We start from the raw sequence: 23,726 nt of genomic DNA on the forward strand, positions 1-23,726 counted from the left end.
TTACTGAAATACTTACTTAAAAATTTTACCATTATTTGGAATAAAAAAAGATTGTTTCTTCACTTTTTTATCTGAGCCCATAATGAAGATTTAAAAAATGATTTCACAGTCACTGAAACGTGTACAAATTGAAAAGCCGTGTCTTTTCCAATTTTTAATTGTTTACAACTCGTATCAAGGTAGACCATTTTAAAAGTACTGACTCGAACATTAAACAAACAACAACTAGAAATATTTGAAGAATTTCAAACGAAAGCGGAGGATATTCTCTTAAGAATGGAATACTAAATTAATAATTTAATCATTTAAAATGATAATATTGTATTAAAATTGGTTGAAATCGTTCAAGGTGTACGACAGAGTGAAATTGAAATGCGCTTTCATCGCGCGATGCGCGTCGATCTCCTTTTCTACCGGGAAAGCCCCCGAAAACGGCTCGTTTAGAGGAAACCGGTAAAAAAAAGTAACGGTCGTTGAAAAATCCCACGGAAAAAAAGAGTGAGCGGACATCAACGAAAAGATGTTAGATAAACGTTCAGAGTCCTCGATCGAGATGAACGGGCGAACGGAAACCGGGTCACTAGTCAGAAACGTTTTGCTTTCAATGGTGAATGTGGGTTAGTGAAACCTCCAGACCGTTACCGGCGACTCCTGATTCTTCCCGAATCGAAACAGGAATGACAGCTCTTTCAAACTGACAGCGAGGCGGGCTCGGTGCAACAACGAAATACTTTCAAATTATGCGGCGATTAAAAACAGCTCAAATCCGAGAATCGATCAAACGACGCGGACCATTGGCAATGCTTGTAAGAAGAGAAACTGAAATAATTCTTCGTACACTTATTTTCAAGCTGTTGGAAAAGCAACACTGCAGACGACGACTCTGAGGCATTGGTAAAATTTATTGTGCTGTAATTTCGAGCAATATTTGCGTTACTAGTGAAGAATAATAATATATTTGATTATGATGAAGAGTAATAAGAGAAAGTGATCATGAGTTAATGGTAATAAAAAGTAATAGTGAAAGGTAATGATGAATTTAGTAATAATGAAAAGTAATAGTAAAAGATAACGCTGAATTTAATAATAATAAAAAGTACTAAGAAATAATAATAATAAATTAAATAAACTGCTAAAAATTCATATGTGGCAAAAATTAGAAAAGTGTAGAATTAGTATAGAATCAGGGAAGCTATTTTAGATTTAGATTTAAAATGGCGTCGAGTGCAAAGGGTTAACATTTGGAAAGTGTAAAATCGGAAGATAATGCCGTGTCACAATTGACCCAAGCTGAATCAGTGTATCCTCAAACCCTTGTCAAAAAACAGATAAAAGGTTTTCTTGTCAGAAATGCACCGCTGGCGAATTTTTAAAGAAATATTTCAGCGGACCATTCCTTGTTAACCCCTTCAATTCTGTATTAACCCTAGATGTACCATTTTCTTCACAGTTACCGCGATTACAAATTGCTCAATTGTAATAATGTCTCAGAAGGTGCAGAAAATTAATGTTCATTCCGTGCTTGAATCTACTCGATGCTTAAATATTAACCCTTTACGATTGTATATCCTCTCTCAACCACCAGAGCTTTTTTTATTTCCCTTATTTTCCCCATTCATAAACTTTTACATTTTCCTTATAGACAGTCGAAAAAATATATATTATATACAACTTCAAAAATATATATATCATATACAATTTTAAAAATATTTATATGATATATAATTTATAAAATTATACAAAAATTATTTTCTTCTTATACGTTCCTCTATTTAATAAAATATTAATAGACTAATTGCTCTGTAATATAAATATTCCAACCAGTCAATTAACAAGTTAACAAGCCACTACCAACAACATTCATCCCGATTTGGTCCCCTGAAAGTGCAATAAAGAGTTCAACTGAGACAACAATCCCAACAATAACTCCTTCGAACAACTACATCCGTTATCGCCGTCGACAATGAGCGACACGCGGCGTGCCCGCGTGGGCGCCGTCCGAGAAACTCCGAAACAGTTTCATCCCGAGGGGCGAGGAAGTTTTTTAATAAAAATCTCTCGAGGTCCACCGCGCGCGAGATTTCCGCGGCCGAATCGGCGGTCGCGATTCCATCGATCGCGGCGCACAGTCGTCCGGTTTTCATCGGATCAGGAAAAGAGAAATTTTTTTTGAAAGGGTTCCGAAAGCGTGTCCCGATCACAGAGAAAGAGAGAGAGAGAGAGAGAGAGAGAGAGAGAGAGAGAAGAGAGTGGGGCGGTCGATGGAATGAATAAAAGTGGTGCGATCCTTGGCGGTGGGAGGGTCTTTCGGCTCCGGGGCCAGGACCACGCGGGAAGATATCGCAGATGAGTACTCGCTGCGCCCAGATCCTGGTCACCGGGAAATCGCAGCGAGGATTTTTCGTGTCGCGGCTCTCGACCCTTTCGTCGGCGTAGGATCGTCGCCGGGTGACCGCGACGGTGGAGGAACCCCGCTCTCGGGAACTTCTCGGAAGGAATTCCGTTCGTGAAAGGTGGCCAGGCCGTTGCGGATTCGCGGTAGCCCCGGTGGAAATTAGGATACCCGCCGCCCGATGGGAAGGTACGGCCGGCTCTCCGTGAAAATAGACTGCGAACGCGATCGATGAACGGGGGCGACGGCGGCGGCGTCGCGTGACACTAATCCAACATCTTGCCAATTTCGAATCGAGAGGATCACGTGCGATCGGCGTCGCGCGTACTGAATGGGAAGAGCAACAGGACACGCGGCGCGCGGACAAAGAACTTTCTTCGCGTGCGTTGAACGGCCTGCTCGGTCAGTGCGGCGGTCTTCGTGGTGGCACGGTGAAAGCGTCTGCACCACGTAGCCTGATCCTCTGCAGCTTCTGGATGAAGTACAGGGCCAGAAGGTGAATAAGGTCTACGAGCTGCGGACGGCGCGCGGACACCGCGGTAGAATGCGCGATCACGGGGCGGCCCGTGCACGAGACAACCGCTTGGGAAGATCGGTGGCCGACAGACGAGGATCTCTGCCGTGACACATTTCCGTCTCATCTGTCTCGCCGCGTCCGTCCACACGCCGGAAGATGACCGCGCGAACGGTCTGGATCCTTGGAACGATCCTCCTCCTGATCGTCCGCGCCCGATGCCTCGTCGTCGAGAGGGATGACCCGATCGCCGCTGCAAACGACTCCGTAAGTAACGTGGACCTCATCGTGGCCAGTGTGTCTGTGTTGGTTTTCATCGATTATTTGCGACTGTCATTCGGGGGCGATGGATCCGAGTAGTTGCGATTTTTCGGTTGGATCAAATGCAACCTGCGTTGGTGTTCGGTGCAACCTTGATTATCTGATCCGATAATACGTGGCCGTTCGGATAGTAGAACAGTTTCACTTAGCTAGTAGTTTAAATTTTGGAAAAATTGATAAATCGTGTGGAGGACATGTTTGCATAATAACAAATTCGGAGAAGATTTAAATAATCAAGGTACGATAGATGATACCTTGTGCAATTGTCGCAATTGCTTGTTTTCTTAAATCTATTTACACTGTAAAAAGTAGTTTTCTTCTTTAATATTCCAATGAAGTTGATTTTTTATCGAATTAAAAAGTTGTACCTTCGCTTTTAACAAAAATTGTCTTTGCAATAAAAATGAACAGGATAAATTGCTTCCGAAGTTTCAGTGATCAAAGTTAACCCTTCGCGCTCGAGTTGCGACACTGAGGCAATGCTAAACATTGCCGCACTAGTTTCAGAAGAATTTTTACACTGTTAACTCTTCGTACTAGGTACCGTTTTAAAAATTATTTCGTAACGTAATAGAACAATTTTAGTAGTGTCTATATTGAATAAATTGTCGAATAATATTAATATAATATTACAACTGTCAAGTAATGCTAATATTAATATTACAACTGTCAAGTAATGCTAATATTAATATTACAACTGTCAAGTAATGCTAATATTAATATTACAATTCTCAAATAATACCAATATTAATATTACAACTCTCAAGTAATATTAATATCAATATTACAATTCTCAAATAATACCAATATTAATATTACAACTCTCAAGTAATATTAATATCAATATTATAACTATCAATCTTAATACTAATATCAATATTATAACTATCAATCTTAATATTAATATCAATATTATAACTATCAATCTTAATATTAATATCAATATTATAACTATCAATCTTAATATTAATATAATACTTATGAAGCAATAATTTCATACGTATCAAATAACACAAACTGTATCAAATGGAAATACTATAGCTTGGAACAAACGTTTTCACTTCGGAATGATACTAGTGCAAAGGGTTAATTCCGTTCGTAGCGACTTCAGATCGAAATGAAAGTCCACGCTTAGAACTCGTTTGAATAAATACGACACATAGAATGCCTAATTTGTTCGTTCGTGCCGATTGGAATTTAACGATCAAGACCTTGACCCATCAGTCGTAGCTACTGGCTCCGCTCGTCCCGACTTATTTGTAATGGAAAGTGAGCGCCTCGTGAAAGTGTTACAGTGACGAGTTTCTTTCAGGCGACGGATCCGACACAGAATCGAAAGGGCAAGTTCCTGTTTGATGAATTGTTCGGTCTCGACGTCGCTATCACCGGAGACGCCGCGGACGAAGATACAACAATTCGAAATTGCACCTGCGGTAAGGCTGGATACGTCTTAATCAGAATTTCGAAATTAACGATCTACCATCTATATAATGTATGCGTTTAGCAAAGGATAAAAACAATTTATGAAAAACATATACCAGAAATTCGACTCGCAGATTTCATGAAATTATTTAATTCGATTAAATGAGAATTGAAAATTAAATAATTGAAAGACTGTGCTGTTAATTAGCGTAGGAATTTCTCCGTTCGGTCATCGAACGACTTCGTTTGAAACGGGGGGAGATCTCCCCAATCTACGAAAGAAAGAAATCGAAAGAAAGTTCGACTTTCAAGGATAAAGTCTGGCGTTCGTATCCGCGACGAATACCGAGAGAACAATTTGCAGATCGCGTCAAATCTAATTAGACGTTTGAAAAAGCGCAAATCCGTGATACCGTTCCACGAGGATGGCTTCGCTCGAAAGACACGGTGGTGTTTAAAGTAGGTTTAGAAATTCAGTTTCGTGGTTTCATCGAACTTTCTTTTAGCCATGGCCGTTTATCAGAATTCGCGGATCGTTGCCGGCCCGCTCTTCTGGTCGATTCGTTCCGTTTTTTTAACAAATTAATATTTGCCCACGGCGAGAAAAACCATCCCGCGGCGAGGGAGCGACGCCGAAAACACGCCCGATAATCCGAAAGACTGAACACCGCGCGAAGTAGAATAATGAAATTCATCTGCGCCTTTTTACGAACTTTCTACTCCGACCGGCGATCAACATCATTAATTATTTAACAGACGTCTACGCCTTTTTTACGTATCTGCAGCGGCGAGACCCGATTAAAAAACTCAAAAACGCCAAATAGATCATTAGGCCGTAATTTATAGCGATTAAATTGGAATGAAACCGTCGTTGGCCTGAATTCGCGGGATCGCGTTAAAAAAAACGGAACTGATAAAAACTGGTTCTCGTTCTTGGCATTAGCGAAAGTGCAATTGAAAAATCACTTTCCTTCTTGTTCCTTTGCCGCGGTTCCGTTGCGTCATATTTTCGCGCACTTGGCCGTCGTTTATAATCTGCTATCGAGAAGTGAGCACATATACATATATATATAAATGAAAAAGAGAACATCCACGTGCCGAGAGCGCGTATTAAAAGAAATGGCTGCAGTTATGCGCTTTCTCCGACTGGTCTCTATCTCAACTAAGTGGTCCCAACTATATGGTCCTCTCGAAACGATCATGGAGTGCATTTCTTCGCGAGTACCGTCTCGACTTGTTCACCGTACTATAGCATTCATGATTCATCTACTCTAATATCTATATGGTCTTCCATCCGTACAGTTTAGAAAAAATCATTTGTTTGACGTGTCAATATAATAATATATAATCTTGTGATATGTAATATTAATGTAATATAATGTATATATATGATACTAATATAATATAATGTATACATATGATATTAATATAATATAATGTATATTTATGATATTAATATAATATAATGTATACATATATGATGTTAATATAATATAACGTATATATAAATATATATGATATTAATATAATATAATATACATAATATTAATATAATGCAATACATATAACATATAAGTATTAACGCTAAGTTACTAAATTAGTTACTAAATCAACTCTTCGCACTATAATTTATTTTACTTGATCAGCACTTCTTTATCATTTATAATATCAACTGGCAAATATCGACAATAGAAAACTCGGCTTTTATTTCCATTTAAAAAAGAAAGTGAACAACATCCGCATTTAGTAAATTACGTTCGTCGCGAGACTGAAACGTTGTTATAATAGCATAAAAGAAATTGAAAACAACAATGTCGTAAAAGTGAAAGCACGTGACATGCGACGTTCTTCCTTTCGAACACAGTTACAGTGAAGTCTCCCTAATTGTCCCTCAGTTTGTAAACAAAATGGACGATTTGGGAAGAGGAGATACGATCATGCGAGCCTTGCAGCAAATTTTGGCGACTCATAAACTAGAAGCTAATTTATTAATTATAATTATATAAAAGTGTATCATATCTTATATTATATTTAATATTATATTATATGATTATATTTAATATTACATCATACGATTATTCTATATTCTATATTTTGCAATACATATTGTATTTTACTAATTACAATTACACAAATTTTAATAATTCTAAAAACAGCAGCGCTGTTTGAAGAAAAAAATACCGCGGTGCTCGAATAATCGTATCTCCTCTACCCAAATTGTTTTGCTTGCAAGCTGCGGGACAATTGGAGGGAATTTGCTGTGCAATAGTAACGAATGACGAATTCCCTTTCAGAGTGCGGCCTGTCCAATCAGGAGAATCGAATCGTCGGTGGAAAACCGACGACGCCGAACAAATATCCCTGGGTGGCGCGTCTAGTGTACGAGGGTCGCTTCCATTGCGGGGCCAGCCTCGTTAACAATGATTACGTTATTACCGCGGCTCACTGTGTACGTAGGTAGGTCTCTGATTTAAGCTGCAAGCAAGTCGCGGCACGCTGCGACTCGCAAACATTTTATAGTACATTATTACCGGACTGTCGACCCTGTGTAGTAGATTGGACGCTGGGAGACGTAACGTAATGGTAAATGTAACGCAAGAATAACATCATGCAAAGATTACAGTGATTCTGAAAAATTCTAAAGAACGGATTTAGATTCAAATTAAAGGGTTTTGCGAATAAGCATAGGGTCGTCGAATTTTGTTAACAATTTAAGAAGACTAGTAAACGGTAGAACAATGTTGCAATATCATTACATTAATGTGATATTAATGTAGATATTATTATATCATATTATATAATAATATAAAATATAAAATAGTAATATAAAATATTAACATAATTAAGACAATTATGTTGGATTGTACTGCCTTATCATTACATCAATTTGACGTATTCATAGAAATAGTTATACCACGTAGAAAATTTCGAAATTCGATGGCGTAGAAAAAAATCAATTTTGACGAATATTCACCTTGCTAAATGGATAATTGTGAGTATATATAAAAAGACAAATCTAACCGATTTTTCAAATATTTCTATGTGAATCCTCAATCACTTAATTGCCAATCCAATATCCAATTAAAATATACAATATGATTAGACATAAATATAATGATAATAATATTTTCTAGATTGAAGCGTTCGAAGATCCGAGTGGTTCTAGGAGATTACGATCAGTACGTGAACACCGACGGCCGGGCAATAATGAGAGCGGTGAGCGCCGTGATTCGTCACAGGAACTTCGACATGAATTCGTACAATCACGACGTCGCTTTACTTAAACTACGGAAATCCGTGAAGTTCTCGAAAACTATTAGGCCGGTGTGTTTACCGCAGACAGGTAAGAAGAATCGGGGAGAAATCGCGACGAATCGTATAACTCGATCGATCGATCGATCGGCAAGCAATTATATTCATAATCGGCTGGAAAACATTAGAGTTCTTAACTTCCTGACACGCTTCGAAACTTTCGGATTCGTTAAAAGTAGTCGTAATTACGAAGTTTCAGTTTCCACAACAGTCCCGCTTTAGCTCTTGAGAAATACCTATTACGGGACACGATTAAGAACTTTCAATCTTGTACGATCTAGAACGATGTCCCGGCGACTTAAAATTACTTACTTTCATGCCGAGACCGCGATAAGTATACCAGATGCAAACTCCGATTAATCGCGAGCCGTCTTGTAAAATTAGAAATTGTTTGCTTTATCACTAGATCCGTTTTTTTTCAATATCACTTAGGCTTTTTAATTAGTCAGCGAGATATTTCTTCTAAAAAATCGAATTTAATCCGGCGTAATTAAAAAAAGTCAATAAAATTAGAGGAATATCTATGTAGGAATTTTCTTTGAAGCTCACTTTTACTTATTGTAAATAATATTTATATTAATTAAGGAACCAGAAAATTAAAATTTATCATAGAAAAGCCTAGTTAAAAATTAGTATTGCTTACATGGATGCACTTTTTGTAGATGCACTTTTCCCAAGAATAATTAAAACAGAAAAAAAAATTGTAAATTACATAAGAAGAATCTGCAAATATTATTCATTATACACAACTCGTTAAAATGATTAAAAGAGGACAGTTTTTCACCTGACTTGCATTTCTTACGCTCGAGTTGCACGATTTTTATTTAGCAAGAAGTCCACGTTCCAATGATATCAGGGAACGCGATTCTTTCTTTACAGAATAAGATTAACATTAAAATGATCGTATTCGCGTTATTGTTCACAGGCGCCGATCCTGCCGGAAAAGAAGGAACCGTGGTCGGCTGGGGTCGTACGTCGGAAGGTGGAATGTTAGCGGGAATAGTCCAGGAAGTGCAAGTACCGATATTAAGTTTAATCCAATGCCGTAAGATGAAATATCGAGCCAATCGAATTACAGATAACATGATTTGCGCCGGCCGCGGTAGTCAGGATTCTTGTCAAGGTGACAGCGGCGGACCTCTTCTCGTACAGGAAGGCGACAGACTGGAAATCGTTGGTAAGGATCGATCAGCGATTTGCATTTAGTAATCAATAACCGAGCTTGCTTGGACCGGATCGAGTTAGCGTTTCCCGCAAACCGGTTGATCATGGAATTAAGAACATGTCTGATATTGGAAAAATTGCGGCACCGAATATATCACGTTCATCTGTGAAATAACAATGACATTGGTGAAATTAGAACAATTAAATAAGTCGCTGAAACTTAAAAAACTACGCGGAGTAACAGAGCACATAATTACATATTAATGTAATCGATACATGTTACATGTATAATATTGCTATGTAATAATAACAATTAATGTTGTTATACTATCAATTATTAATATATAATTATTATGCTATTAATTAGTACACTATATTATACTATTCATAATTAATAGTTTAATATTGATATGTCTATAATATTAATTCTAAAAAATAATTACATGTAACATGTACTCCAAACATTTCCAAATCTTCTCCCTGGAATTTTAGTACAATAATTAGCACAAAACTTTAATTATGTAATTATTTATAAAGAACGTTTTACTCTTCTAGCAAGTATTTTGAGTAATATATAAATAATCTAAGTGAAATAATAATTGATTGAAATAATAATCAAACTAAATAATAACGATAAATTCCGTATACATTGGCGTATAAATTAGGAACCGCTTTGGCAAATTATGAGACCGAAATATGCGCGCGCCGGTTAGAATAATGCAAGCTCGAGGTTCATTTTAACGATTTATATTTGACGTCGAGGTTGCATACGACGCGTAGGAACAAGAATTTCCAGATTGATCTAATATAGAACCAGACTTTCTAACTTTGATTTACTCCTTGAACGCAGGAATAGTTTCATGGGGCATCGGATGTGGTAGAGCAGGATATCCCGGAGTATATACCAGGGTAACCAAGTACCTAAAGTGGATCAACGCCAACATGAAAGAAGGATGCATATGCGGGAGCTGAGGAAAATGAATCGTTCAGCGTTAGAATGTTTATTTATACCATCGCGCGTGGGAACGCGGCGAGTTCGCAATAAACAAACTGCGGGAGTCGCTGATTCTAAATAACTATCGGCGTCGCCTATGGCGTAGTTTTCCAGTCGACTACATATAGAAACCGGAGCTTGTAAATTAGAAATTATATACATGTTATTAAATTATATAACGTAAACTTAGCGCTCTTAACACCTTATCGACCGATCTATAAATCGACTCTCATAACAACAAATAATTTCTTATCCATTATTGGGATAAAGATGCTTGATAATACTACTACAAGATCCCATATTATTATATCATTTTTTAAATACGAAATACCTTTAATAAAATAAATAAAATAAAAATAGAGTAAATACATTTGGCTACTCTACAATGACAGATAATATTAAAATAAATATTTATTTACAGTCGAATGACCGGTCGGCAAAGCGTTGAACAATGGTGCGTCGAGCACTTAATATTGTATATAGTTTCCATAAATATAGTTCAACTTAAAAACATAAGTTCCTTGCGCTACGGATAGAAGCCGCGATCTCTGTAAATAAACGAAACTGTTCTTTTTCGTACGTTTCTGGAGAAGATGTAACATTTAGAGGAGCGTACACAATCGACCGTACTATTCCCCGAACTCGTGACACACCTATTGTCGCGTGAACGGCTGCCAAACGTTGCCAGCATAATTACCAGTGTGCGTAACGGTTCATGTCAAACCAGAATTAACTTAATGAAGCGTACATTCTGCAGAAGCCAGAGCAACGGTATGTACAACACCGATGCAACCGTGTCTCTGAAAATAATGCTAAATCGTTGTATATGTTATGCGAACTTATTGCAGGAAATATATCTCATTCGATTCATTCATACTGAAATTATTTCAGGATTTATTTATACGTACGTTAACGCATACTGTCACTGCACACCCTGTAACTTCCATAGTATACGTTGCACGAAAATAGTTATACTATATGCAAAAGTTGTATAGTTTATAGAAATACGTTGCGTCGTGTATTTATCTTTTTTCTTGATCTCGGAGATGTCAAAGTCAATTTTTTTTAAAATGAAATAATATCACTTTTATATCTAATTGTAGAAGAACGTCGAATTCTGAGTAAAAAAGTATTGACATTTATTAGTTCTAAATTTAATAAATAACTAGTAATTTCGCTTTATTTCTTAAAAATTGTCTTCGCATATTTCGTGAAACAATGTGAAATTATTAGTTAATTATTAAATTTAGGAGTGACGAAGGTTAATACTTTTTTATTCCGAATTCGAGATACTTTCATATTTTGGTATAAAAGTATAGTGTTTCATTTAAAAAAAGCACAGTTGATCTTAAAATCTCCGAGACGGCTAACCTAAAAAAAAGGATACACTTAGAGAGGATTTCAAGTCGCGTGAAACACCCTGTATAATATTAACTGAATTAATTTATAAGGTACTATTATATTGAGTCGATTATCTATGGAAAAATGCGCAGAGAAAGAAATTGTGTGTTTCGTGTACGCGAACATGCTGTCAACCACGCATTGAAGTCACTCGACTGAACGAACAGTCGTGAAGACTCGATCGTTTCTTTCGCGGTTCGAGCGTCGAAATTTGTTACTTTTAAGAGCCTGTTAACTCGACCAATCGTCCTTCTAATAGATTACGTTTACGTTTACAAAACCGTTGGTTCTTATTATGAATTAATCATCCGATTACAGATAATATTGGCGACGCGACGCGACATACGGTAGCTGGGTCATTTCGATGCAACATATAAATACTCTTCTTTACTTTACTTTTTCTCAATCGCTGTAATAAACATGCAGTAATTTTGTATATAAAATTATTTATGCACAATTGATTTAAAAGTTTAGTAAACGAATAAATTTAAATATAGGAAAATAAAGTAATGATAGTGAAATGTAAAAGCAATACGAAATAGGCGTGCATACATATATTATAATAAATGTCGTTTATTATTATAATAAATATATTTATTATAATAATGAATATCTTTATTATAATATGCATCGTTTATTATTCTTCTTTACAATTTAGACAAATGAAATTCGCACTGACGCGACTTTTATAAACGAATTAGCTACAAATAAAACTCTTTCTTTACCTTCTTGATATTTCGTGTCAACAGTTGGATCAAATTGACCCAGCAACCGTGGTCCAAATGGTTAATGCAATCGACTCAACACATTTTTACGAAATACTTGATAAATCTAACTTTCAATTAAATCACTTTCCACCCTCGAACGATGATCTATAACTAAATAGTTGAAGAATTTAATTAAACACACGATGAATGAAGTATATTCGAAAAATTCAATTGAACACACTATAAATGAAGTATAATCGAAAAGTTCAAGGTAAAACGGTCCGTAAACCACGACCTTCGACGTTCGCTCGTAAAGTCGCGCTGAATTTCGAGAAACGAAGGCATCGCGAGTAGTTCTCGAGCTGGTCGTTTTGTGCAGGCCATAAATACCGTGCTTCTAAACACTGCGCGCTAGACGCTTGTGTTTCCTTTTTTACCGAATAATTTCCCCGGTGGAGACAGGAATTCTCGTCGGCCGGCGTCCGTCCACGGCAGATTACAGAAACAGCTTTTTTTCGGGCTCCCACGAATCAAAGATCATACGGCCGGGAAGAGACGCGAACGCGTCGTAATTTAGCTGAAAGTGGAAAAACCAGACCATTAATGGTTATGTCGTACGAAACACGGCTGTTTCTGTGTTGGCGCGACGCGGGGTATCGTTAACGCGGGACGCCCGCTGTACCGAACGGTACCAAATGACGCACCAAGCTTGTACGTAATAAGAGCTCTGCATATAAGATGCGCCTGGGTGGCCATAAACTTCTCCCGTGGAATCTGCATAATAATGCGCACTCGAGAATGAATTTTGGGTGCGTCGGAACAAGTTAGCCGACACCGTCGCGGTCCAAGTATCATCCTCGAATACTTCGGCGCTGCTGAAATCTGCGAGCGTCGTTGCTCTTTGTCATTTAATTCGTAATTATTGTCGTCGAATATTAATTCATTAATATATTTAAATACTATATAATAACTATATTATTATATATATATTATGATATACATATATTCTATATACAAGTCGTATAAAGTAATTCGAAAATGTTTTCCATGTTAAAGTACGTGAATTATTTCCTACACTATCCTTTCTGTTTATACATTCCTATAATATGGGGTTAGAAAATAAGTCAATGTTTCTCTATTATCATTAATTGGAAAATTACCAACCCAACAGTAGATCCCTTTTAATCAACTTCACCGAGTCGATTCAGCCGCTCGGCATCGTCGCAACAATTAACAACTCATTGGCTAGTATCCAAAACGAGTTAGCAGAGTAAAAACGACCATTTAATGGCCATGCAATTATCATCTTTTTAAGCGCAGCGTTATCTCGCAGACATCTATCTCGAATCAGATAAATTTCGAGAATAGCTCAGCTTTGTCGATTCAATGTCGACGAGTTTTTGTCGCGAGTTATGCACAAGTTGCCGCGACATTAGCGCCATTGTTAACGTTAAACACGAGTATATATTTTTATAGTTTTTCAATAAACATTTTATTCTAATTTGTTACGATACCTAGTATTTTTGTTCCTAGTATGACGAACTGAAGATAACACTTGACAAATTTCTCTCTCAGCGAAAGCTGTAGTTACGTCCATTTGCTTTCGTCTTGTAACGAGCATTGTGTCAAAAAGCTCGGCTCAAATTGCATTGTCCTTTCACAGACTGCTCGTTTTCCACTCGGCCCGATGCAGAAACAGATTAAACTTCAATGCATGTGTGCATTTCGTCGATTACGTGCTCGCGTCCGTTATCCGAAAGCAATTATTTATTTAGGTTCTTATTACATCACCGTCTAATGCATCAACGCCGGGTCGTCACGTTTGCTGTGCCCGGTCAGTGAAAATCGTCCAAAAGGTCCCGTGACCCTGATGACGGTCAATAACAGTCATCCGTAATTCGACCCTGAACGTGAACACCAACTGGTCAGGTACTGTCCAGTCGCCGACCAGTCGGGCTGTGCCCTCCTTCTCTTCTGGAATAGCAATTACCTCTTCGACCCGAGTCGCCCTCAGTCGTCGTGGGACACTGACGATAGTAACACCTGGCCAAGGACATGTCCGTAACTCGTCCCTGACAGTGTGCGCGCGCGGCGAATCTTTCATCGATAGAATCTTTCCTTTGGTACGTGACGCGCGAAAGTTCACACCGATCAAGCAGGATTTAACCCGACCACGGAAAATGAGGTTCCCGTGGCGCCTTGGAGTATGGCTCCTCGCTCTATCACTGGCATTTGAGCCTTGCCAGGTAAGATTATTTATAGAACAAACTGTTCTATTTACAGCACAAACAGGATTCAAATCTACCTGGGATTTTCTTCCCGGTTTGTAGACTCGAAGTAGAAATTTTATCATCATGGATGACCGTGGAAAATATTTTTAGAAAATTTTGGTCGTGTCTGGCATAAATATTATTTTACTTAATTATACTAATATGCTATATTATATTATACATATTAATATAATAAGTAAAAAAATAAGTTAAGAGTATACCTTTATGGAAGTACATAGGGGTAGTTAAATATGCATCTGTAAAAAAAACACGAACTTTCAAAATAAAATAAATCTTTAAATAAAACATTTTTCATCTGCTTTGATTTAGTTTAAATATTATGAGATTGAGTCGTACGCAGCTGAAAGCAAATACGAAATTTTTCGCGATTTTCTACTAGTAGGTACTAATTAGAAAAATTCAGTAATTACATCGTCCTTTGCGAATGTGAAAAATAAGTACTCAAAGCTTCCACTTACCTTTATGCATGCGGCTGGTGAATATTTCAAGAATTTATATGCAACACGTAATAACTGCATCTCTGGCATCTCGTCTAACGTGAAAATCATTTCGTATGCCATAATCAAGTAGCTTGAGAAGATAATAGAATTCATGGTTAAAATACGTAATATAATATACTAAAATAAATAAATAAATATACTAAATATAATATACTTTGATAAAATATATTGAATATGATATACTTCGATAAAATATACTAAATATAATATGCTTCGATAAAATATACAAAGTATAATATACTTCGATAAAGTATACTAAGTATAATATGGTTTATTATAATATATTAATATACTTGACACACATATTTACTTACTGACAATTAAGTAATATGAAACGTATTTTGACTCAGTTACAAATAAAAGATATAAAGTAGATATATTACTTACATACAAATAAACTTTAATTAACTACTCACCAAATATAAAAGGAACAATCTTCTAGGCAGGAACACTTGCTGACAAAGTGAAGAACTTTTTCGGAATCTTTGGTAACAAGCCACCATCGGCCGTAGAATCGCCGGCGCCATGTTACTGCAGTGAGTATATAACTGTATTCTCATAAATGATTCAAATAATTCACTTATTTACGAAGCTGAAATAAGAACCCATATATTACTTTCAACGTCGTCGTTGTCGTTCAATAAAATTGAAAATAATGCATACGATACCTTAAACAATCAGGTTGCGGGATACGAAACGAAGAAAGTCGCATAGTCGGTGGCCAAACGACGCAAATAAACGAATTCCCATGGATAGCGAGACTTTCGTACCTGAACAAATTCTACTGTGGCGGCACATTAATAAACGACCGGTTTGTTCTCACCGCGGCCCATTGTGTCAAAGGGTAAGTTTACCTGTAAAATGTTATCCGAAATTAGTGGAATTCTATATCGTAGAATAAGTTTCATTAGATTGAGTTGGCAACTAAGTTATTAGTAATCAAATAATTCGCCAAATAGAATTAAAAACATACATATAAAATGAAAATAAGCGTAGGGTATATAAACGACCCCACAATTTCAAGTGCAAAGGGTTAACGCTAAACCCATCAGCCTCCAAAAGTAACTAACTGTATTTATTTAGACCTTTCGACATTTTTATTACAATTTATAAACTAAGAAGAGTTATCTTCTAATAACATAAAACCGGTTATTTTAATCGACTCCGTATAGATTAGATATCGATAAACCTTGCAATGCGTTCACACGGATTACGGTCACCTGAGCAGATCCGAGTACTTTTATTACACCGGAAGTTCCGTCCGATAAATAAACACAGCAAACATTCGATTCTGGTCGAGGAAATTCTACATTTTATTCTGTTCCTCTCGTAAACAGTAGTAGACAACGCATAGAATCCGCAGTTCAACGATCGCGCGCATCGATGATTCACGGATTAACGAGCAATAGATACATTTTATCTCTATAGAAGCCGGCCGGCTAATCAGACGCGTGAACAGGTGTCAATCGACGTAGATCCGCCGATAAAACTAAGACACGTCGTCCAGCGCCTTTCGCGTGTCTCCATTTAAATTGCTAATCACGATTGCTGTTCTCGAAGCGAGCATGGTCAGCTTTTCTAGTCCCGCTTTCAGATTCATGTGGTTCATGATCAAGGTCACCTTCGGAGAACACGACAGGTGCATCGAGAAGGGGGTAGAAACTAGATACGTGGTCCGTGTGCTGATGGGCGACTTCAGTTTCCTTAATTTCGACAACGACATCGCTTTGCTGCGGCTGAACGAGAGGGTACCGCTCAGCGACGCCATCAGGCCCATATGTTTGCCGTCCGTAAGAGGTAAAACCATTCAACGTCTTCTCACCTAGGCCAAAATAGCGAACTGCGGATTTTATGCATTCTAGGTGCACGCGAGCCTTCTGCTAAATAAATCCACCCTTAACGCTAGAACTACCGAACCTCGGTCAACACAATTGATTTCTTTTACGGCCCCTTTTTTACTTTTATGATCCCTAAATAACACAAATATTTTTATGAGAAATCTTTTGATAGACTCCTTTATTCAAACGTATATTATAATTATCATTAAAGCTATACGTTTGTTAGATGTTGCAAGTTTATTCTGAGTAGTTCTAGCGCTGATGATACTGCGTAATATTATTAATAATATTTCTCAGAATTTTGCACGGATATCTTGGATTTAATTATCGCAAGATATGGTTTCAACGATCTCGTCGCGACACGTCACACAACTTCATCAACCCCTTGCGCTATAACGAGTCAAACTCGGGATGAAGATTCTGTATTTAATCTACTAAGTACGAAGCAAAATTTGATACCGCTGTTATCAAAGTCTACGAACGAAAGTCTATTTAGACGTGCATGAAACAGAAATTGTCACAGTGCAAACGGTTAACAGGAGCATTTTAATCAAGATTTTAATCAAGCAAAATATAACATAGCATAAAATTAACCCTTTGCCTTACAGTCTCTTTATACGTTAACACTTCTTTGTACTAAAAAATTCGTTATCTGCTCGGATAACACGGTTTAAAAACGAGAGATTTTTATGTAAGTTCTGTCATTTAACTAGCAAAATTAAAAAAAAGCATTTTGTTATTATCTATTATAATACCCGTTCTACCATCTAAAGAAAATTCAGCTGATTTAGTGCAGTTTTAAAGGAGTTATTGAGTTACAAAAGATGTTTTTTAATTGACTATAGCATCTCACTTAGAATTCAAATAATATTTTCGAAGGGCTCGTAACCAACTTATACGAAATAAATAAATATACAATAATATATATATATATATATATATAATAAAAATTTTGTCAACTAATTTATCGCTTGCCCACGTTGGTTTCGAAACACCGAAGCAACCCTCACCCCGTGAACGCATAACCGCGTGCAAAACAAAAGCATAACACACCGACGGAGGTGGTTGCATCGATCGGTGCCGGTTGCTCGCTGCGCAATTCCTTCAATCGGCCAATTATTTGCCGGCCGATTACGTTGCGCCATTTGCAGCCATAAGTTAGTCAACATACGGGTACCGTGGCGGAGCGCAATCGCGGGCGATAACAAGGCGATTTTTCGTAAATCGAGGACTCCCGATCCGCTTCGAATCCGGAGAGCTCGATAAACCGTGAAAACGCCATTGCCGAATTGCATAACCGGCCTCCTCTCACACCTGTTACCGATATAATACCGCCGATGAAAAGCGCAAGTGGATCGATCGGCGTTGACCAGACGGCCTGCGCCGTCGGCCGCCGCTGGATTCGGCCGCTCGTTTCCTTTTTGGTTGTTCCGCAACTGCATACGGGCCGCGCGCGCGTTTATGCTTCCAGATAACCAGTACGTCGGCACGAAGGCAATCGTGTCCGGCTGGGGCACCCTGTACGAGGACGGGAAACCTTCGTGCCTCCTGCAGGAAGTCGAGGTACCGGTTATGAGCCTCCAAGATTGCCGCAACACCAGCTACAGTCCCCGTATGATCTCCGACAACATGATGTGCGCCGGATACGCCGACGGCAAGAAGGACTCGTGTCAGGTGAACAATTTTATTTCTCTCTGCTTCCCTAGCTGTCGCCTTTCCTCTACAGGGTGTTCCAGTTTCTACAATTTCGATAAAATCGTTGACAACAATTTGATTAAATACTCGTTCATATTGTGTTTTTGAAGAAGCTGTAGCAGAGTGTTAGAAATGCATGAACTTGGCGAGAATTAGATATAAGTTTAGTAAGCGTACAGCTAACAAATCAGTTCGATAACGCGAAGTATACCTCGTCTGCGAATAAAATATATTCATTGTTCGCCTAAACGCAAATCGGTGAAATGACCTACTAAAATGATCGCGAATTATACGATAATATATTATACTATACTAATATAATATATCATATTGTATACGATAATATATTATTATCATTATTACCAAAGAAATTTAATTATGTGAACAAAGAATAGCACGCGTCAGCTTTTGGCTCGCAGCCATCGATTGTTTCATCAGCGGTTTTTCGGAATTTTAGGGTGACAGCGGGGGACCCCTGATAGCAGAACGCGAGGACAAGAAGTACGAGCTTATAGGCGTAGTGTCATGGGGCAACGGATGCGCACGACCAGGATATCCGGGTGTCTACACGAGAGTCACGCGGTACATAGACTGGATCGTCTACCACTCGCGGGAGGGTTGCTTCTGCGAGCATAACTGAGACCGGCGTCGCCGTGCAACGAAGGCAAAAAGCTTCGATGGAATTCCTGATGTGTTCGCGAAGGAAAATCGTCTCGATACGGGCACAGTGTACAATTTTCAAACGTAATCGACAGACTCGAGATCTTTCAAACAAATCGTAAACGACAACGACGAGCACGACCGCACATCCTATAATTACGCGCGTTCAGATTCCGAACAAATTATAGGAGTTCCTGCGTGCTTCGATAATTTTTCGAAAATCTTTGAATTGCCATTGGAGGCCGCGTTGATTAGCAATCGATCTAATTAACGAGGCCGGCTCTAACGAAAAATATTGTCGCGTGTCGTTAAATTGAAATCTTTCGAACGTGAAATTGAAATCATTGAACGATTCGAACATGTTCGCGAAGGATTGCATTTTTCTACGGATACTTCGATACTCGTGCGTCTAGCAATACTCGACTGTACTTGAACAATACTCAATTATTTCTTTCGTTCTTCGTGTTACTTTGATTATCCCCGCTCACAAACAGAACTACGCTCTGCGCTCGAAACTGTAAATTGCTCAACGTATAAATAAGACACTGTGTAATCCGAAGACTTAAACATTTGTTGAAAAAACGAGTTAAACAATAAAACGTTTTATAACATGGATATAATCGTCGTGGTAATTTACATGCTTCGAATATCATTTACCATGCATATTACTATAATAATTATTATAATCAATCATTACTTGTTATTATATTATATATTATAATATAATATATATCATAATATATAATAGAATCAATTAATAATTTTTATGCATTATAATTATTATTATTATAATGAATTTATTACGCCAGCACTCGAACATCAAAGTCGTTTCACTCTACAAATTGCCTTCATCTTTATCGCTCACTAATTACTATAACGAAAATAAACCCACTCTCCGTGGACTATTACTAATATTAATAGTATTATTAATATTATTATATAATTAATATTATTCGCGTAAAATGTACGAGGTTTTGGGCGACAAAGTGCAATCGCGAGATCTCCAATAAATGTTGTCACGAGTGCCGCTCCGCTAGCTCGCTTCCCGCCAACCTACATACAACGTGTTCCATTTCCTTGGGTAGATCAATCAACTCCTAAAATTGTCTAACAGTACCTAGCAAACCGGTCCCCGGTCATTTAAAGTTCTAACGAAAAATAGAACACGCGGAGGACATCCTCGGATTAGCATGATCGAGAGGAAGCTTCGCGTCGAACTTGCGCGTGGGAAACGCATAGAGAGGCGAAGAAAGAGCCTTGGGGCCGGTCCGATGCGGGCTACAGTCGATAGTCCCGCTATACAAACCAGTTGTTTAGCCGAGGACCAGTACCGTTTCAACAGTCGACAGTAAAGCCATGAAGCTACAGGATTTCATCAAGTACCTCCTTTGCATCGTTCTGCTAATTTCGGGAACGACCCGCTGCGACCGACTCGACCCTACGGTAAGACACGTCTTTCTTCGTTCCTGCAACCCCCTCTCGCCAGCTTAAGCTTGAGCAGAAAAGATTAATATCATCCGTCGCGGTATCTTACCCCTTGTACTACGGTTTCTTTCAGAACTCCGTCGATCAACACTTTTCGTGCTTTATAATTTATTAGGCAGACAGTAAAGAAATGTCGTTCTTGCCATTTGTTTGTCACTTGTCGGTTCGTCGTGTACTTTGCGTCGATTAAAATCGCATCGACCGGAAAGTCTTTAGCAACACGAAACGTTAGATGTGTTTACGCAGAGTTTTGTTGCTTAGGCTGAATTCGATGGCGTTGGATGCGTTCATGTAGAGTCTTGTTGCTTAGGATGGATTCACGATGTGTTCACGTAGCATTTTATTGATTGCAAAAGATTTCTTTTAATAATTTAGGAACCTTTGCATTCGCGAGACCTCTCATTCCTTTCAAGAAAGCAGAATGTGTCCTAAGGCTTATTGACACTTGTCGCAATAGGAATATATTTTTCTTCGGAAGTTGTTCCTGTGTAATTGTTAAATTTCCGATCTGGATCCCAGTTAGTACTGGCTCCTGATTGTCTTCATGCATTTTCATTCCCAAATTTTGATAACAGAAGATTCAAATTTTGTTTCCATTTAGGAGAATAAATTGACGGTCGCATTTGTTAAATTATGTACAAAATGTTCTTCACGAGTTTGACTTATTATTGTAATGCAAAGGGTTGATGCAACGTCCAAGGATATAGCGTTCGGGGTTAACCATTCTATTGTCGGAAAGAAGTCAAATCAACCCTAATAATAGTGACGCAAAATATTATTAATTATTAAGTAATATATCGAATAACATTAAATAATATTAATGATATATTAAATAATATTACTAATACATTAATGTTACGAGTTGCCCGATTATAACTTCGTCTCTGAAACAAACATACTAAATTAAAAAAATGAAAAATCTCGCGCCGACAAAAGTAGAAAATGTGGATAACAGTAAATAATTACTGTCAAATATGTTTAAACATTTACGAACAGTAAATACACGCGCACAGATCTAGAACAGGGGTTCTCGATCGTGAAATTTGAAATTAATTTCTGAACAACTCTATTAATTCAGCGCGATGAATTCGAAAAGGAGAAAACAAGACGAACGAGAGGTGTTCTGGACTTCCTATTCGGCAGATTCAAAACTTGCGGCAGTTGCAGTGAGTAAAACCTCTTTAGAAAAACACTGTCGCGCGTTTTGGAATCAATCTCCGCGTTTAATTATTCAAATGTGTAAATCGTACAGTGTGCGGACGACCGAATCGATCCGGCGAAGCGCGACTTCTTGGCGGTGAATACACCATAGCGCACGAGTTCCCATGGCTGGCGAACGTTCACGTAAAATCGCAATCGTCCTTCAGCGGAGTCCTGATCAATGATCGCTACGTTTTGACCGCAGCCAGCCAGTTGGTCAGGTTTGTAATATGTTTTATCTCTGAAAAAATATAATAAATTAAATAACAAAATAAAATAACGTAGAAATAATATTCACGTTCTTGAACATTCTAATACAGCATTGACATTAAAATATTAATAACAAAATAAATCAAGAACCAATAGAAATATTAAAAAATAATAAAATCCTAATATATTCGTATGCTACGAATATTTTATAAAAAGAAACATAGAAGAGTAGGCTGTTTCAAGTATCGTTAAAATTTGACAATAATTAAGAGTAATTTTTGGCTAGCGTAACTCCGGCAGAAGTCAAGGTGTCTCTTGGAGAATACGACAGATGCAGCCTAGACGTGTCATCAGCGACGATCAGCGTGGAATCGGTGTTCCTTTACCCGGAATACAATCCAGACTCGCGCGCTCACGATTTGGCGTTGATCAAATTAAGCCAACCGATTAAATTCGAAAGGAGGATATCGCCCATCTGTCTGCCAAATCCAGGTATTACAGACTAGAAAATCGAATAGAACATGCATCCGTATGCATGAAGAAGACATAAACACGCCGAACATAAAATAACAATTTACAGAACGATCGCAGTATATTAACCGTAATATTACATTAAAAAACAAGTGACACTGGCGTTCGTTAACACTAATCTCTGACAAATTAAATTTGACTAGAATATTTCAAATACGAAAGAACTCTAGCGTTACCCCCTATGATTAATATTCACTTTCTAATTTCACTTTAATTAATTAAATTGTTACGAGCTTCGAGTTTTCCTTGGGAATAGAAATAAGGGATAAATGATGCAGCATCATATTATTCTGAAAAGTATCCTGCAGTTACGGCACACGTTAATTTCCAGGTTCGACGTATCTCGGTCAAGTAGGGACCCTAGTTGGATGGACAGTGGGCAAAAATGAAAATGAGAACAATGAAAACTGTCGACCACGAAAATTAGGACTTCCGATTTTAGGTCACAGCGAGTGTATCAAGTCCGGAATAAATTCTAGGCACATCCACAAAGACTCCGGTTGCGCTGGTGTTTTAGGTGGAAATTCTATAGTATGCGAGGTACGGCAATTGATAGCGAACACGCACTTACATATCGAAACCTTTCAATTTTTAAACGCCTTCGTGTTTGCACTGCTTGTAATACAACATATTCTTCTTAGATATTTATTTCACTGTTACCGATGATTGCATGTTTGTCAGTAAAATATGTACATAAACTTTCGGTGTTAATTTTCGTTATTAACGAATGTATTTTTACAGAACGACGTAGGTTTCTCAATTCAATATCGCTCGTACACAGGAATTTACGATCTCGTCGGTGAGAATATATATATATATTTATCATTGTACACGTTATTTAATAATTGTGTTCTACGACAGAATTTTTCATATTATTATCTGATAATACTAAACTTTGCGATAGGTATAATTTCGGATGTAAACAAATGCGGTGACACACCTGCAGTTTCGATTTACACCAGAGTGGGTCCACATCTGAATTGGATATTGCAGCAAACTAAAGACGCCTGTTATTGTCCTAAATAAGAACAAACGAGGTTGTACGGCATTTATTTATTTGTAAATATAATATTCGAATCTTATCTATTG

General features: G+C 37.8%; 3 protein-coding genes across 3 annotated transcripts; all 3 read left to right on the forward strand.

The window, feature by feature from the left end:
* The first annotated feature begins 520 nt into the window (after nt 1–520).
* LOC144470067 (trypsin-1-like) lies at nt 521–10,097 on the forward strand. Its single transcript, XM_078180875.1, has 6 exons — nt 521–613; nt 4,540–4,660; nt 6,944–7,106; nt 7,784–7,992; nt 8,887–9,138; nt 9,976–10,097. Exons 1-6 carry the CDS (start codon nt 521–523, stop codon nt 10,095–10,097), a joined length of 960 nt encoding a protein of 319 aa, XP_078037001.1.
* Nucleotides 10,098–14,407: 4,310 nt separating this feature from the next.
* Nucleotides 14,408–19,191, forward strand: LOC144469850 (trypsin-1-like). The gene is made up of 6 exons (XM_078180532.1): nt 14,408–14,473; nt 15,461–15,554; nt 15,700–15,862; nt 16,601–16,815; nt 18,328–18,530; nt 19,009–19,191. The coding sequence occupies exons 1-6, from the start codon at nt 14,408–14,410 to the stop codon at nt 19,189–19,191; spliced, it is 924 nt and encodes a 307-aa protein (XP_078036658.1).
* Nucleotides 19,192–20,567: 1,376 nt separating this feature from the next.
* LOC144469849 (chymotrypsinogen A) lies at nt 20,568–23,663 on the forward strand. Its single transcript, XM_078180531.1, has 7 exons — nt 20,568–20,654; nt 21,775–21,862; nt 21,949–22,117; nt 22,393–22,598; nt 22,969–23,177; nt 23,379–23,436; nt 23,542–23,663. Exons 1-7 carry the CDS (start codon nt 20,568–20,570, stop codon nt 23,661–23,663), a joined length of 939 nt encoding a protein of 312 aa, XP_078036657.1.
* Nucleotides 23,664–23,726: the final 63 nt, after the last annotated feature.

The sequence above is a fragment of the Augochlora pura genome, chromosome 5 (assembly GCF_028453695.1).
Source record: "Augochlora pura isolate Apur16 chromosome 5, APUR_v2.2.1, whole genome shotgun sequence".
NCBI lineage: Eukaryota > Metazoa > Arthropoda > Insecta > Hymenoptera > Halictidae > Augochlora > Augochlora pura.

Excerpts from the sequence above, each read along its gene's own strand:
- LOC144469850 (XM_078180532.1), top strand. The coding sequence starts at position 14,408 with ATGAGGTTCCCGTGGCGCCTTGGAGTATGGCTCCTCGCTCTATCACTG. Across the intron at positions 15,863-16,600 it reads GCGGCCCATTGTGTCAAAGG|TCCCGCTTTCAGATTCATGT; the intron begins GTAAGTTTACCT and ends CAGCTTTTCTAG. Across the intron at positions 18,531-19,008 it reads GCAAGAAGGACTCGTGTCAG|GGTGACAGCGGGGGACCCCT; the intron begins GTGAACAATTTT and ends TCGGAATTTTAG.
- LOC144469849 (XM_078180531.1), top strand. The coding sequence starts at position 20,568 with ATGAAGCTACAGGATTTCATCAAGTACCTCCTTTGCATCGTTCTGCTA. Across the intron at positions 20,655-21,774 it reads GCGACCGACTCGACCCTACG|CGCGATGAATTCGAAAAGGA; the intron begins GTAAGACACGTC and ends CTATTAATTCAG. Across the intron at positions 22,599-22,968 it reads CATCTGTCTGCCAAATCCAG|GTTCGACGTATCTCGGTCAA; the intron begins GTATTACAGACT and ends GTTAATTTCCAG.
- LOC144470067 (XM_078180875.1), top strand. The coding sequence starts at position 521 with ATGTTAGATAAACGTTCAGAGTCCTCGATCGAGATGAACGGGCGAACG. Across the intron at positions 614-4,539 it reads TTTTGCTTTCAATGGTGAAT|GCGACGGATCCGACACAGAA; the intron begins GTGGGTTAGTGA and ends AGTTTCTTTCAG. Across the intron at positions 7,107-7,783 it reads GCGGCTCACTGTGTACGTAG|ATTGAAGCGTTCGAAGATCC; the intron begins GTAGGTCTCTGA and ends AATATTTTCTAG.